Source organism: Cydia fagiglandana, chromosome 2 (assembly GCF_963556715.1).
Source record: "Cydia fagiglandana chromosome 2, ilCydFagi1.1, whole genome shotgun sequence".
Classification (NCBI taxonomy): domain Eukaryota; kingdom Metazoa; phylum Arthropoda; class Insecta; order Lepidoptera; family Tortricidae; genus Cydia; species Cydia fagiglandana.
The window spans coordinates 16,308,544-16,325,344 of record NC_085933.1 but is presented as its reverse complement, the minus strand read 5'-3'; the positions used below and the strand labels follow the sequence as shown (position 1 = coordinate 16,325,344).

The following is a 16,801-nucleotide window of genomic DNA, read 5'->3' as shown; positions in this document are numbered from 1 at the left end:
TTTAATGTATGTGCAGTCTACTTAGTAATTGGGTTTAAAGATATAAAAACACACATTTTATTTCCTATCCTAAGTTTATTCAAATAATATTCTGAACATATATAGTAATTAGACTGGTCATATTTTTCATAAAATCGATTTCGACTGGCAAAGCATATTACTTTTTGGCAAACGGGTTTTTTAACCTAATTAGACCCCGCTGAATCCGAATTTGCCAGTTGTTCGATCGAAATCTTGACCGGAAGTGAGATATTTGACATTAAAGGTCCCTTTTTTTCGTTTTTCGTAAATAACTCTTAAACGGTGGCACATAGCAAAAAATGTTCTATTACATAAGTATTCTGCATAAAATTGCCTACAAGAAAGATTCAGTACAATTTTTCGCTAGGATCAATATTCAAAGAGATTTTAACGCGGGAAATTTAATTATAATCACTTCTAAGGTCCCGTTTTTTAGGTTTTCGTAAATAACTCATAAACGGTGGCCAATATCAAAAAATGTTGTTAGACGTTAATAATCTACACAAAATTTTGAACAAAAAAGATTCAGTATACTTTTCGCAGGGATCAATATTTAAAAAGATAATAAAGAGGGAAAGTTAATTATACTAAATTCTAAGGTTCCTTGTTTTTATTTTTTCGTTAATAATTTGAAAAGTATGACTCATAGCAAAAGAAATCTTATACATAAATAATAAACGTAAAATTTCCTACAAGAAACATGCAGAACACTTTTCGCTAGGATCAATATTTAAAAAGACAAAGCAGCGGGTAATTTAATTATAATCAATTTTAAAGTCCCTTTTTAGTTTTTTGTAAATAACTCGTAAACGGTGTCCCATAGCGAAATAGGTTTTTAAGAATAAATTATCTACATAAAATTTCCTCCAAAAAACATCTAAAACACTTTTCTCTAGGATCAATATTTCAAGCGATATTAAAGGAAGAAAGTTAATTACAATCAGTTCACAGGTCACTTTTTTTTAGTTTTTCGTAAATAACTCGTAAACGGTGGCCCGTTGCAAAACAATATTCTACATAAATATTAAACATAAAATTGTCCACAATAAAGGTTCTGTACACTTTTTCGCTACGATCAATATTTAAAGAGATATTAAAGGGGGTAAGTTAATTATAATCAATTTCCAGGTCCCTATTTTTAGGATTTCGCAAAGGACTCGTAAAATAAGGCTCATAGCAAAATAAGTTCTTAATGTTCTTGTAAATAAATAATCGATATAAAATTTTCTACGAAAGACATATGGAACACTTTTCTCTTTTTAGGATTCCGTACCTCAAAATGAATAAAAACCGGTCAAGCGCGAGTCGGACTCGCGTTGCAAGGGTTCCGTACATTACCCAATTTTTAACAGTGTATTTTATATATGTGAAACGCGAGTGAATTGCCTTTAAAAAACCTGTAGGGATCGGTTCAAAAACTAAGTAATGTCCGACTCGCGCTTGACTGCATAATTCTAATAGGTTTTTCTGTCATCTATGGATTCTATTCTGTATATCTTTTCAAAATTTTAGACCCAGTAGTTTCGGAGATAAAGCCCCCTTCCCCAAAATAAAACATTAAAATACAAAAAAATACCACCCCCCCCCCTTTATCTCCGAAACTACTGGGTCTAAATTTTGAAAATAAAATATAATAAAATAGTTCTTTACCTATACAGGCGTAAAGCTAAAAATAGGGACCTGGAAATTGATTATAATTAATTTACCCCCTTTAATACCTCTTTAAATATTGATCGTAGCGAAAAAGTGTACAGAACCTTTTTTGTGGACAGTTTTATGTTTAATATTTATGTAGAATATTGTTTTGCAACGGGCCACCGTTTACGAGTTATTTACGAAAAACTAAAAAAAAGTGACCTGTGAACTGATTGTAATTAACTTTCTTCCTTTAATATCGCTTGAAATATTGATCCTAGAGAAAAGTGTTCTGGATATTTTTTGGAGGAAATTTTATGTAGATAATTTATTCTTAAAAACCTATTTCGCTATGGGACACCGTTTACGAGTTATTTACAAAAAACTAAAAAGGGACTTTAAAATTGATTATAATTAACTTACCCGCTGCTTTGTCTTTTTGAATATTGATCCTAGCGAAAAGTGTTCTGCATGTTTCTTGTAGGAAATTTTACGTTTATTATTTATGTATAAGATTTTTTTTGCTATGAGTCATTCTTTTCAAATTATTAACGAAAAAATAAAAACAAGGAACCTTAGAATTTAGTATAATTAACTTTCCCTCTTTATTATCTTTTTAAATATTGATCCCTGCAAAAAGTGTACTGAATCTTTTTTTTTCAAAATTTTGTGTCGATTATTAACGTCTAATAACATTTTTTGATATTGGCCACCGTTTATGAGTTATTTACGAAAACCTAAAAAACGGGACCTTAGAAGTGATTATAATTAAATTTCCCGCGTTAAAATCTCTTTGAATATTGATCCTAGCGAAAAATTGTACTGAATCTTTCTTGTAGGCAATTTTATGCAGATTACTTATGTAATAGAACATTTTTTGCTATACACCACCGTTTAAGAGTTATTTACGAAAAACGAAAAAAACGGACCTTTAATGTCAAATATCTCACTTCCGGTCAAGATTTCGATCGAGCAACCGAATTCGGATTCGGATTCAGTGGGGTCTAATTAGGTTAAAAAACCCGGTTGCCAAAAAGTAATATGATTTGCCAGTCGCATCAAGAAGGATAGCGATTTTGAATTTTTTTGTCTAGTCTAAATATCATTACTTATTCTGTGTACAGTGGAGAAAACGAATGAAATCATGCAATTTGATTTTGCTATTTTTAAATAAAGAGTAACTAAACAGTATTTTCCACAGTTGTTGGTAATGATACCATCTCTTACAATTTCTCTTCATGAACATTTTATGATACCTAACCTTCCAGTTTTCGCCCGAATTAATCAAAAAATTCACCAACTCCATTTACACCAACCAAATAGAAAACGGGTCCGTGTCCGAATTCGCGATCTCGAGTCCGGGTCCGCGTCCGGGTCCAGGTTCAGGTAGAAGTCGAATTCAAAATCTTGCTTGTTTTGCCAGTGGGGTAACTTGCTTAACAATCAATTAGAAAAAGACAAGTCGTCGAGGAGTTCCGTTCTGATCACCATCAGCAATACCAGTTCATCAAATGCCACTGTTCTTAATGTAAATACTTGTTTGCCTGATGAAAATACAAGAGTCACTATACAATGCCATTAAGATTTGTAGAGTTCCCTCGATTCCTTATGGATCCCATCATCAGAACTTGAGCTTCACGAAAATATGACTTAAAAATCTAACGTGCTTAACAAACATAACGAAGAGGACAAATCCCCAAACATGAGCTATGCATCGTTGAAGAGTTCCATTCTGATCATCATCAGCAGTTTCACTTCATCAAATGTTACAATTCTGAATGTAAATGCTTGGTTTGTTTAAAATACACCAGTATCACTATATGTTAGGGTGGTTCAAAAAACATTTTTTTTCCTAAGGGGCACCCCCTTATTTTGTTACACTTATTATGTTAAAGATAAAGATAAAGATATTTATTTGCAAAAATGTAGTTGTAAACATAGTTGGACAGTAGGTAATTTAAGTGAGTACATTTACTTAAAGAAGCATGCAAACTTTCCTTATTAACTAGGTACTATAACTAAGTATATACATAGAGTGTGTTTAACAGCCAAAGCAAACTATACAAGTTCTAAACTGAAAGTGTCGGACAACAAAGTGAAGACAACATGGAATATTATAAATAAGGAAGCTGGTAAATGTAAATCACGCGATTGTCAAGTCAACATTGTCTCGGATAAACAACAGACTATGTCAAACAACGATGTTGCCTCGGCATTCGAAGATTATTTTTCTAAAATAGCTATTAATACCACGAAATGTCTACATTCATCTTCGTCTCGAGCTCATTCCTTACTTTGTGCTAATGTTAAGAAATGTAATATTAACTTTGAGTTTAGTCTAGTAGATTCAGCAATTATTGTTAAAACATTCAAGTCACTCAATTTAAAGAAAACGGAAGACTTATGGGGAACATCCGTTAGAGTCATTAGTCATGTCTTGGACGTAATAGCGCCTTACTTAGCCGTAATTTATAATATTTCAATTTCACAAGGAGTCTTTCCAGATCTTATGAAATATAGCAAAGTCATACCTCTTTTTAAATCGGGTGATTCGAGTGATATGGCTAATTACCGTCCAATATCAATACTTCCTGTACTAAGTAAAGTTTTTGAAAAGTTAATGTTAAATGATCTACTGGGTCACTTCAACAGACATACTTTGCTCACAAGCAATCAGTTTGGTTTCACAAAGGGCCGTTCCACGACCGACGCTGCTTCGGTACTTATTAAACATATTTATGATATTTGGGAAAATTCTTGTGATGCAATTGGCATATTTTGTGATCTTTCTAAAGCATTTGATTGTGTGGATCATGGAACGCTCATTTTGAAATTAGAACACTATGGTCTGTCAGTAAATGCCCTAAACTTTATGTCTTCTTACCTTAGCAACAGAACACAAACAGTTGTTGTAAACAAAACCCGGTCTAGCGGTACTGTAGTCCAATTAGGAGTGCCACAAGGTTCTATTTTGGGTCCATTCCTGTTTTTGGTTTATATAAATGATTTGCCATGTGTAGTAGAAAATCTTTGTGAAATTGTTCTTTTTGCTGATGACACATCATTACTTTTTAAGGTTGATCGTAAATCTACCGATTACAGTGTAATTAACAGCACACTCGTTAATGTACTAAACTGGTTTACTATGAACAATTTGCTTCTTAATGCTAAGAAAACTAAATGCATTCGATTTTCTTTGCCGAATGTTAAACCAGTCGATACTAAGATACTTTTGAATAATTAATGCTTAGAGATGGTAGATAAAGCACTGTTTCTTGGTTTAACATTGGACAAAAATCTACAATGGAGTCCTCATATAAGAACTCTAGCAAACAAATTAAGTTCGGCCGCTTACGCTGTGAGGAGAATTAGACAATTGACTAATGTTGAGACAGCTCGCCTTGTTTATTATAGTTATTTTCATAGTGTAATGTCATATGGTATTCTGGTTTGGGGCAAAGCAGCTGACATACAGACTATATTTGTCTTACAAAAGAGAGCCATTCGTTCTATATATAATTTAAGGGTGCGTGAATCATTAAGAGAACTCTTTAAAGAAATTAATATTTTAACTGTAGCTTCCCAATACATATATGATAGTATTATTTATGTTGTTAAGAATCTAGACTCCTTCACTAAGAATTCTGATGTCCATAACTATAATACTAGAAATAAAAATAAGCTTGCTATCAGAAAGTTTCGTGTTCGTAAAGTACAGAAGTCATTCGTTGGGCAATGCATTCATTTTTATAACAAGTTACCTGAGGATGCTTTAAGATTACCCTTTCCAGCTCTTAAGAATTACTTAAAAAAGTCATTGATGTTGAAGGCTTATTACAGAGTCGAGGACTACTTGACAGACAAACATGCATGGTCCAAACCAGAAACTGTAATAACCAGAGCTCGGATAGGGTGAGCTATTTGCCTTATAATTTGACATGTCTTATGTCATATATAAGGCAAATAGCTCACCCTATCCGAGCTCTGGTAATAACGACAAGTAGCAATTAAAAACATTGTATTATGTGTAGAGTTAAAGGTGACTCAGCTCAGGTAAGAAAGCACATCAAATTGTATGAAAGCATCTCATAACAATCAGTTAGATTCATATAATATGTATTCTCATTTCTTTTATTGATTTTATTTTCTTTTCCTTTTGTAAGATTTGATTTGTTTTCTGAAAGAGCTACGTATTTGTGATTTCATGTACATATATGTTTATTTTTTATATCAAATTCTATAAAGTTATGTACTCACTGAGTATAATTGCATGAATTCTATACTAATTTAAATTGTATTTTTCTTAATTACTCGTCGGACCCTCGTCACCGCCGGAGCGCCGTCGGTTCTAGAACCGACGGGTCTAGCGCGTGACGATGGGAAGAGGCCAGATGGCATGACACTGGTTCCCTGGAAGCTGGGTCGACCCCTCGTCTGGGACGCCACGTGCGTGGACACGCTCGCGCCGTCCCATCTTCCAGGGACCTCTTCCAGGGCTGGCGCCGCTGCCGATGCGGCCGAGCATCTCAAGCGGCGCAAATATGCAGCCATAGACACCGGCTGCATGTTTGAACCGTTTGGTGTGGAGACGCTTGGGCCGTGGGGTCAAGGCGCGCACAGCATTTACAAAGAATTAGCCAAGCGCCTTATAGACGCAACGGGTGACCGGAAGGCTGGAGCCTACCTCGCCCAACGCATTGGCGTTGCCGTTCAGCGCGGTAACGCCGCCAGCCTTCTGGGCACCCTACCGGAGGGCACAGACCTGGGGCCAATTTTTTATTTGTAGGTTTTTTATTTTTTAGGTAGTTTTAGTTTAGTATTTTTAGTTATTAGTTTAATTAATTTTTGTTCGTCATTATTATTTAGATTACTCGTAATGCATGTTAATTATAAGATGTAATAATGTTTTGAAAAGATGTGTCCCGCCGAGTTTGTTGCCGGTCCCATATTGGGATACCCTCCTCCAATTGAGGGGGGATTTAAATCTTCTCGGGGCAGAGGTGTACGGTTGGAGCCGGTAAATTTATATGACGTTCATAAGCGCATTGTAATATGCCTACTTGAATAAACTATTTTTTATTTTATTTTATTTCATATAAAAAAAATGTTGATAAAATACACCAAGTTTCTTAATTTATCTCAACTATACTTCGTTTTTTTTAGCATTAGAAATTAGGTAAACAATCTTGATGTGTCTTTTAATTGAAAAACACATTTTAAAAATAACTTACGGCAAATACACTCGCTTGCAAAAGTATTGCATCACTTTGCATTTTTTCGTCCGCACCCAATATCTTTGTAATTCTAGAGCCGATTCTGAAAATTTTGGTATCAACTGAAAGCTTATAATCTAACGCATTAGAATTGGGAAATTTAATGAAATTTCAAATCTGAAGACTAAAAAAAATCAGAAACTGAAAGTAGCGACATAATGGTCGAGAAATAAATTTAGGAAAGTTAAGAATAAAAGTCATTTATTTAATACAAAATAAATTATTATTATTAAATTAATACCTGGTGTTGCCACCCCTAGCCCTCCTCACACATATCAAGCGGTTTTTTCATAGACCTAATTAATTTTCTAATGAAATCTTGTGGAATTGCGTCCGACTCCTCCAGCAAGGCTCCCTTCAGCTCCTCAACATTGGCCGGGGCAGGATTCCGCTTCCGAATCCTTCTTTTCAGGTAGTCCCACACGTGTTCAATGGGGTTAAGGTCCGGGCTCATCGCTGGCCAGTCCATGGTGTCGATGCCCACTTCGAGAAGGTAGGCTGCGGTGGCCCTAGCGGTATGACACGGGCATTATCCGGCATAACGAACAACATGTTCCTCCAGGATGTCAGTAATGTATTTTGCAGCGGTCAATCCACCGCCACGGCCCCCGCCAGGCACGAAAACCAGCTCTGTTCGCGCGTCGTAGGGAATGCCGCCCCAGAACATCACGGATCCACCGCCATAGGCGACCCTTTCGGAGAAGCAACATTGGGCGAACCGTTCTTCTGGCCTTCTGTAGACTCTTCCTCTTCGGTCACATCCATTCAAACATATTCTGCACTCGTCCGAGAAGAGAACTGGGGTCCATTGCTCAATGGTCCAGTCCATATGATTTTCTGCAAACTCTCTTCGGGCTGTACGGTGTCGCGCCAGCAATCTGGGCCCTGTTGCAGGCCTCCTGGGTGTCAAATTCGCTTTCTTGAGTCTTCTTCTTATTGTCCACTCACTGGCAGCCACTCCTCGTATCTCACGCAGACGCTGCTGGATGGCAACGCTTGTCAGGTGTCGATCTCGGAGAGATGTTGTGACAATGAAGCGGTCGTCCCTCTCTGATGTACACTTTTTGCGGCCGCTTCTTGGTCTTGAAATAAAGGATCCAGTCCGTTGGAACCTTTGGTAAACTCTGCAAACTGTAGATTGACTTAAATTCAGCGTGGCAGCTACTGAACGTTGGCTACGCCCCTCTTGCAGGAGCTGGACGACTTGGCGGACTTCAGCTTCAGTGGTTTCCATTTTTCACAGGTCTTCTTCACGGGAAAATATGCGGAGATGTGTACCGGTCAACTTTTGATAAGTGTCTTTTCAACAAGACTGATAACAACCCCTCCCCTACCCCCCGTTTTATAGGGGTCAAGGGTAGCGCAACTCGTGCGCGTGATAACGCGAAACCGCTCACAAATCGGGAAAATGCCGATAATTTGAAAAATACTGGGCCGTTTTCCATGTTTTTTAACTTTTCGTAAAGCTAAAACTTCAAGGGACATGATCCCATTAAAATAATTAATGGAAATAACCGGTTTACAAAATTATTGGGTGCAGTTGAAAAAATGCAAAGTGATGCAATACTTTTGCACGCGAGTGTATGTAACAATTATTAATCTAGTACGATCATTTATATTCGTCTGCTTTCATAAGTAATAGTTTTTGAATTTTGAAAAGCGTTTTTCAATTAAAAGACATGCTAAGATCGCTTACCTTCTTGCAAGTTCTTTCTAATGCTAAAAAAACGAACTATACAAGGGGGTGCTTAACCACGTTGAAATTTTGTATGTTGTTTGAAACCCAACAAAAAGAGTATTTATGATTCAGAATTTTATTTAAATATCTGGTTTCACACTATTTGCACATGTGATGTATAAGTTTTGAAGTAGAAAAACATTTTCTTTCAAAATAATATCTTTTAAATCACACTTTCAAATAATGTGAAAACTACTACTTACATAAAAATCAAAAAAATAGTAACTTATTTTTTTTTATTTCATACAATTTGAAAAATTTCAAAGTGTTTGAGCACCCCCTTGTAGTTAAGATTGTAAGATTACAAACTTGGCGTATTTTGTCAACATAATAAGTGTAACAAAATGAGGGGGTGCCGCTTCTTCTAGCTAGAGTTTGAATTTTTCCCATACAAACGTGAACCACCCTTACAAGATTTGAAGAGTGCCCTCGATTCCTCATAAATCTCACCATCAGAACTGGGTTTTGACAAAGACGGAACCAATCTGTATGTATATACTTACAAGTTACAACTCGACTAAAAAAATAATTTTCAAAATCGATCCCGAAATGACGGAGATATCAAACATTAAAAAACCGAATTAATACCTCCTTTTTAGGGTTCCGTAGCCAAATGGCAAAAAACGGAACCCTTATAGATTCGTCATGTCTGTCTGTCTGTCCGTCCGTATGTCACAGCCACTTTTTTCCGAAACTATAAGAACTGTTGAAACTTGGTAAGTAGATGTATTCTGTGAACCGCATTAAGATTTCAACACAAAAATAGAAAAAAAAAACAATAAATTTTGGGGGTCCCCCATACTTGGAACTGAAACTTAAAATGTCTTTATCATTAAACCCATACGTGTGGGGTATCTATGGATAGGTCTTCAAAAATGATACAATACAATACAATACTCTTTATTGCACGCCTCACATACACTTAGTTTACAATAAATGGACAATAACATAAACAAAGACAATAGAGGTAACAACAGGCGGTCTTATCGCTTATGATATTGAGGTTTCTAATATTATTTATTTCTAAACTGAATAGTTTGCGCGAGAGACACTTCCAAAGTGGTAAAATGTGTGCACCCTCCCCTTCTCCTTTAACTTCTAAAATAAATTTAACTTCGCACTGAATGATGACATCGTACGGGGCTTAAAGCCCCCGTAACGCAGTGAACGTGTTAAAGTCACATTAAAATTCCATTTTTCGAAATAGAGATTTCAACATTTAACTTTGCAAAAGTAGATAATTGAAATATTCTAAAAGCAATAAAAATAAATTAGGTTAGATTCGAGCTACAATGACATTAGTTTGGGTTCAAGGCAAGGTTGCAGGGCCTCAACAAGGGAAAAAAGGGGGAGGGACTGTTGGCCTGGCTCAGTGAGCCAGAACTCACCCACTTATCCCTACTACTGCCGTAAGCAGGTAATGAATTCCCAATGTATTAAGTTTAGGTTTAATAAATTATAAATATATTTTATTAATAACATAATAATATACAAATATGTATAAGCATAAAGTAATAAATAAGCCTACAGCTATTAATAATGTCCGTAATCTGTATAATCCCAAAATACGGATCCCTCGTATGTGGATGCTGCTTACATAATCTCGTCTGTCAAGGTGTTTCGGCAGGAAAGGCCTTGGCAGACTTATAAATTCCTGAAATGAGGGTTCATACCTACCGACTAGAATTGGTTTCATGGTGGTATCAGATGGGTTAGTGTACGGTAACCGATGGTCATCTTGCTTATAATCTCGTCTGCCAAGGTGTTTCGGCAGGAAAAACCTTGGCAGACTTATATATTTCTAAAATGGGGGTTCATACCTACCGACTGGAATTGGTTTCATGGTGGTATCAGATGGGTTAGTGTAGGGTAACCGATGCCGACCTTGCTTACATAATCTCGTCTGCCGTGGTGTTACGGCAGGAAAAGCCTTGGCAGACTTATATATTCCTGACATGAGGGCTCATACCTACCGACTGGAATTGGTTTCATGGTGGTATCAGATGGGTTAAATTAGGGGTCCCGTTGGCCACCTTTGAGAGCGTCTGCCAAGCACTTCCGGCAAAAAAAATACTGGCAGACTTCGCTTTTATGTGTCTACATGTAAATTTCTAACTGCTGCCATAACTATTATTTCGGTATCAGATGGGTTAAATCAGCCCCCTTTTTTCGCACCGGAAGTGGCCTTCTTTTTCGTACTTTCGGCAAGTTCCGCCGTGGCAGACTATCGAATTCGGACTTAGCATCACTTTTATGGGAAACCATTGTGCATTTCATCGTGGTATCAAGTCGGTTAGAAAATTTGCGGCCGGCTCTTCTACTATAATGACGTTCATTTGTATTTCTGATTTGGTTTGATTTTGTTTCATATTTTCTTCGGGTTGGTGTGGTGCAAATCATTTGTTTTTCGCTCGTGCTTTGAAACCCTCGCAATCAATATGAACATGTTGGCCCGAGTGGTTAAACAATCACTTTGACCCCTGTAAAACATAACTATTACGGTAGGCCATGGGCGCCGCTGGCAACGGCAAAGTAACTTTGCGGTGTCCTCTCGTTAGCATACCCAAGTGCTCGTGGTGAAATCCAAGATTACGGAAGTAAACGCAGCTACAAACTGTATTGTTTTGTTGGAAATTAATTTGTCAAAATGGAAATCAGTTGGATGGATGATGTTGTCGATAGTTTTTTTTTGTATTCAAAATTGCGAGTGGTTCGCGAGGCTATTACAGCACACGGAGCCACTACTTGCATGGCATTTGTTTGAATAGATTGGCGAAATGTAGTCTAACCGTTTATAATTCGAGCCCTGAGTCACGACTCGCTGAATGCGTCATTGTCCAGTGTGCAGCTAGTTTTAACTTTTGAGCGTGACCTTAATCCTATACCGATTCTGTGCTAGAGGAACAATGAAATTGAGACATTACGGGAAAGTCTAACGGAACTGACCCGCATCCTTAAGGGGCCCACTGATTATCAGTTCGCCGGACGCCTGTCAGCCTGCCAGTTAAGCGCAAAATTTGACAGCTCCGAACAACTGACAGAATGATATCGTCCGGCGAACTGAGTGGGCCCCTTTATAGTTATATATTATATAGGTTTTAGCTTCAGACTGATAGTTCAACGAGCTAGTAATTGGATGGATGGATACCACCATCGATCCAATTACTAGCTCGTTGATGCCCGTACCTATGATTAAATCCGGGCCAGCAGAATCATTAACATGACGAGAGTGCAAACCTGACACCGCAATGCTTCTATGACTCGAGTCTAAATATATTTTTACATATACTACATAGAGTAAGTATATCTTAGTGTACATAGAGTTAATCAGCCATTCGTCCATGCAAGGGATACTTTTAGGGCGATACGCTCCGAGGGCGCGTGACCTGTTGCTTTGCAATTACACCAGTAATTGGGTCAAGGATCAGGATGGAGCGCGCACCACTCATGGAATATGCATAGGCCCGGTAACGGACGGAACGGTACCGCGCGTGCGCGGGCTCGCATTCCACCGCCGACCTCCTTCGGAATTAGGAAAACAACCAGCTGTTTGTCACCAATCGGTGCATATGTTTGGGATTTGTTTTTCTAGATCAGGCTCCAAAAAAATTCGAAATAGATTCGCAGAAGTAACTAGCAAGCGTTTCAAACGTAAGCAATTGACCAATAATAGAACACAAATTAATCAAGAAAAATCAAAAAAATATCTACATAAATAGTTACTAGGTGGTCGTGTTAACATCATTAAGAAAGCTTAGGCATGATTCCATGGAGAAGGCAGACTACCCGTCAAGTGACAGCAAGTATAAGGGCCAGTTGCACCAACCACAGTTACCAGACTGATCAACATCACGCAGCAGAGATCTATGAAATATCCCATACAATAAAATTTGGCGAACGCTTTAACGGTGACAGACGGTTTGGTGCAACCGACCCTAACTCGAATCCATTCGCTGAAAAACCTAAGTTCACAGTAACATATTTCATCCATCACCATCACAGAATGTGTTTTTCGAAGCGGAATCCGATTATAGTTAGGTAAAATGTTATTACCTCCCTATCTAACATAACGGCTACCTACGAAACTTTAGGTAGAGAAAAGTACAATAATTGTCCCACACAATAAATGTATTATGAGCTTTTGAGCTATGTTTACTATTATAGGTAAGCAGTAGGAGTATGGTGTACAATACAATACAAATACTCTTTATTGCACACCTCAGTACAGAAAACAATACAAATAATGTACATATGCACTCACATACATACAGTGTACATATACCTACAGTCAGCATAAAATAGACAGTAACAAGCAAAGTGGCCAAATATATCGGAACACAGCCTTTTTCTGAGACAAGAAACGTTCGTTTCGATATATTTGGGCCACTTCCGCTGTTACTATGTATTTGATGCTGATTGTACCTAACATAGTCGTATTCTGCTGATTCTTAAGCAGGCCACTGACGAGCCTTCCAAATGGATGCCGTTACAATGGATTCATCCAAATGGACGGCATCCTAATACTAAACATTGTACGTTTTTGACATTCACGGACCGATTTTGGAATGTAGCCACGCTATTTGGACTGTTGGAAGGTTCGTCAGTGGCCACCTTTAGACTGACTGAAGTGATATGGAAAAAGTTTTCGTTTAAGGATTTCTCTAAATGTCAAAACTATTAAGTACCTACATCGTGTCTGGGCATGTTTCGTTTTAGAATTCACTTTCATAACAACTTTCGCTAGTAAGATATTTTAATAATAAATTTTACTTTACAAAATAAGCATAAAAATCCGCAATATCTTGTGCCGCCTCGGTCTGTCGCATAGCTTGTGCGTTTCTCCGCGTCCGCCGCTCATTGCTGCCTTTTTGTTGCACTTTCTTCTTTTCCTCGTAAATTTACTAAATTGTGTAGAATACGCATGCCAGTACCTATGCACGCGCGGGATATAAAATAGGGACTTTACAACTACCTATACCCAAGACCTATACAGATTGTTATAAATTAAAATGACTAAAGTAACTAGTTCCTTTGTTTCGATATTTACGTACCAAGTGCGCGAAACGGTACATGTAAAATACATATAAGCGTATAAGATAAGTGGACCATAAAACTAAAATTGTTTTTTTAGTCTACCAACTCCATTCTAACAATGAGTGTGGGCGCCTTTCAAGTTTTAAATAGGTAGGCAGATACCCTTATACCTAGTAAATGCCGGCCGGTTATTTACACAACTTCTATATAGCTGCATGTACTTAATAAACAATGAGAAACAAGAATTCACATTTCAGCAATTAATTCCCAATATGTTAAATTGTTTTGATCTAATTATTACTAGTCATAAATACCTACATGAAATGAAATGAGAAAAAATAACTTACCAAACAAACCAGATGATGTCGCGCCATATCTGCGTCCCACTTTGACGCAATCACAAAATTAGTCCAAAACACAATTCACCTGACCATCGAGATACAAATAAAAAAAAGTTTTGTGATATTTCAGTTGGCGCGAAATTGTTCAGTTTTTTTTCAAGTCGAAGGTTGCGTTGCGTTCGGTCAGTGCGGGCGGAAGAAAGGCACTGGTTGTAGCGGACCCGAGAGAAGGCCGGAGATAGTATATACTATAGAGTTGTGAAAGTCGAAGAAATATTATGTTTGTTTGGAGCGATGAACTGCGGCCAATAATTAACCGTCAGGGGTGCCCTACTTGGCAACCGCTTCTTAGTTGACAAATTTTGTTTTGCACCCGGATTCCAATGAAATGCTTAGGTATGCAAACTAGTTTAACTGGTTGTCAACAAGTAAACATTTCCAACTACTTATTTATAGAAAAACTTAGACACAGAGAGTCGACTACTACCTAATGGTGATGAGGACTAAGATAAGAACTGTTTTCTTCCATTCACATTCTTTAATGGATCGTTATTTGTGACGTTCCACGGCAAAAGGTACCTTATGGCGGCTGGCGCTTACGTCGCATAGCGCCGCAATAATATTGGAGCGGCGTTAATAATAGCGTAAGCGCCAACCGCCATAAGGTACCTTTTCCCGTGGGATGTCACATTTGATTTAGTCAGTTTTTGTGAAACACACCGAAAGAATTAAAAACCGGCAAAGTAGGGGTCTAACCACGCAATATGGAGGGTTTCGTATCTTTATACAATACAAAAAGCTATAAAAGCAAAAACTTTACTTGTCCGATCGCTTAAGCGATTTAAGCTTTATTTTCAGATGTTAATGATTTAACATATTTTACACGCCAGATTTAATATAAAAGATAGCGTTAGCGGTGGGGATGACGACAGCACAATATTTATGACTTTCGGAGCGTTTATTGCCAAAAGTATTCACTTAATCATAACGCTCTTATTTTTAAATGCCTATCAAAACACTGTGGTTTTTATTACCTATAATTTTAACTTTTACACTCTACGCTGAGCAGCAGCTTACAAAATACCTACACCTATGGACCAAATTTCTTCAAAATTCAATAACTCTTAGATTCCGGTTAAAATGGCTGTCATAACAATGAAACTAAATATAGGTTGATTTTTTGCCATTTTGGCCCTAAAAATGACATCAAAAGTGACTTGACTAGTACCTAAAAAAAACTAATATTTGAAGATCAACAAATCGAAGTATTTGTTAATAAAATTTTCTACCAATAAATTATACTTATTTGACTAGTTATTTCATACTGATACATATATATTAGGTAGGCAACCGGCATTTATTGTATTATCTATTTGTTATGTACCTGTTTTGTGCATTAAAGTGTTTTACTACTACTACTACTACCAGTCTAATTCCACGAAGACCTGTAGTCCTAAATATTATAACGAGACATATCATATGGCTCTGTGTATGCTACAGACTCCTAGAGCCTTATAGGCTAACGACAGCTCTATATAATTCCCGTCCTAACGCGTAGTTTTTGCGTGCGCCTGCGAGCTGCGACGCTCATGCCGCTCCGCAGTAACTGGGCCACTATTTATGACTTCTACTAATATATCGACTAGTGCGAAGTGTAAGATGGCTCTTACATGTAATTCTTAATTGTACAACCAAAGGATGCCAACTGAACCTTATTGGGAACTTTAACCTATTTAGAGTAAATCGTCTATTACTGGCCACCGGCTAATAACTGGCCACCCTAAACTAAAAATGAATTCTATTCACCTGTAAACCAGAACTCATTTTAGTATAAGGTCAATCCTGGCCACCCTTCAATAACTAGCCACATTATACTAAAATGAATTAAGTCTGCTTACGTATAGGTGAATAGAATTCATTTGAACTTCTATGTACTTATTGTCGAACGCGTTGATGTCGATCGTGCGGTGAAATTAAGAAATCAGAATATTTCATGAAAAATGTATGAATCAGAGATTAAAATGATATTAATTTTTTATGAAAATATCTCATCTCAAATGATAATTTTTCAGTCCCCTTTATGAAGTTTTTCTGACTGTCCATACACACCTCAAATTCGAACCCGGACCCGCGGACCCGGACTGGAACCCGGACTCAAACTTGGGTCCGGGCACGGATCTGGAGATGGTCCTGGCCCCGGACTAAGACACGGACCCGGACCCGAACATAGACCCGAACCCGGAAAAGCTACTAGAAAAAGTGTTTTAGGTTAGGTTAGAACTGCCACCCTTACAGAAACAAAATGCTACTAGAAAAGTGGTTTAGGTTAGAACTGCGATCCTCACAGAACCGAACTGCTACTAGATAATTTTTAAGAAAAAAAAACCGACTTCTATGGGGCCCGGTGAAAGATTATGGTAGATGGTGCACTATGTAGAAAAGGAGGTAAAAACAGTACTTTCTAGTAGCATTTCGTTTCCGTAAGGGTCGTAGTTCTAGCCTAACCTAACCCACTTCTCTGATAGCAGTTCGGTTCTGTGAGGATCGCAGTTCAAGCCTAATCAAACCCACTTTTCTAGTAGCATTTCGTTTCTGTAAGGCTCGCAGTTCTAACCAAACCTAACCCACTTTTGTTCGGTTCTGTGAGGATCGCAGTTTAAACCTAACCTAACCCACTTAACGGCGCATGCGGTGCGGTGTACGGGGGTTTGAGCGGGAGGGGTTTGGCATCATCATACTTTATACCTACATTTTATGGT

At 37.6% G+C, this 16,801-nt stretch overlaps 1 protein-coding gene across 1 annotated transcript in view; it reads right to left on the bottom strand.

The window, feature by feature from the left end:
• LOC134677124 (uncharacterized) overlaps positions 1-14,477 on the bottom strand; it is a 50,134-nt gene extending 35,657 nt beyond the window's left edge. The window contains exon 1 of the mRNA XM_063535585.1: positions 14,049-14,477. Coding sequence (XP_063391655.1) covers positions 14,049-14,075 — 27 coding nt within the window. The 5' untranslated portion in view covers positions 14,076-14,477. The remainder of the gene's footprint in view (positions 1-14,048) is intronic.
• Between the last annotated feature and the right edge of the window lie 2,324 nt (positions 14,478-16,801).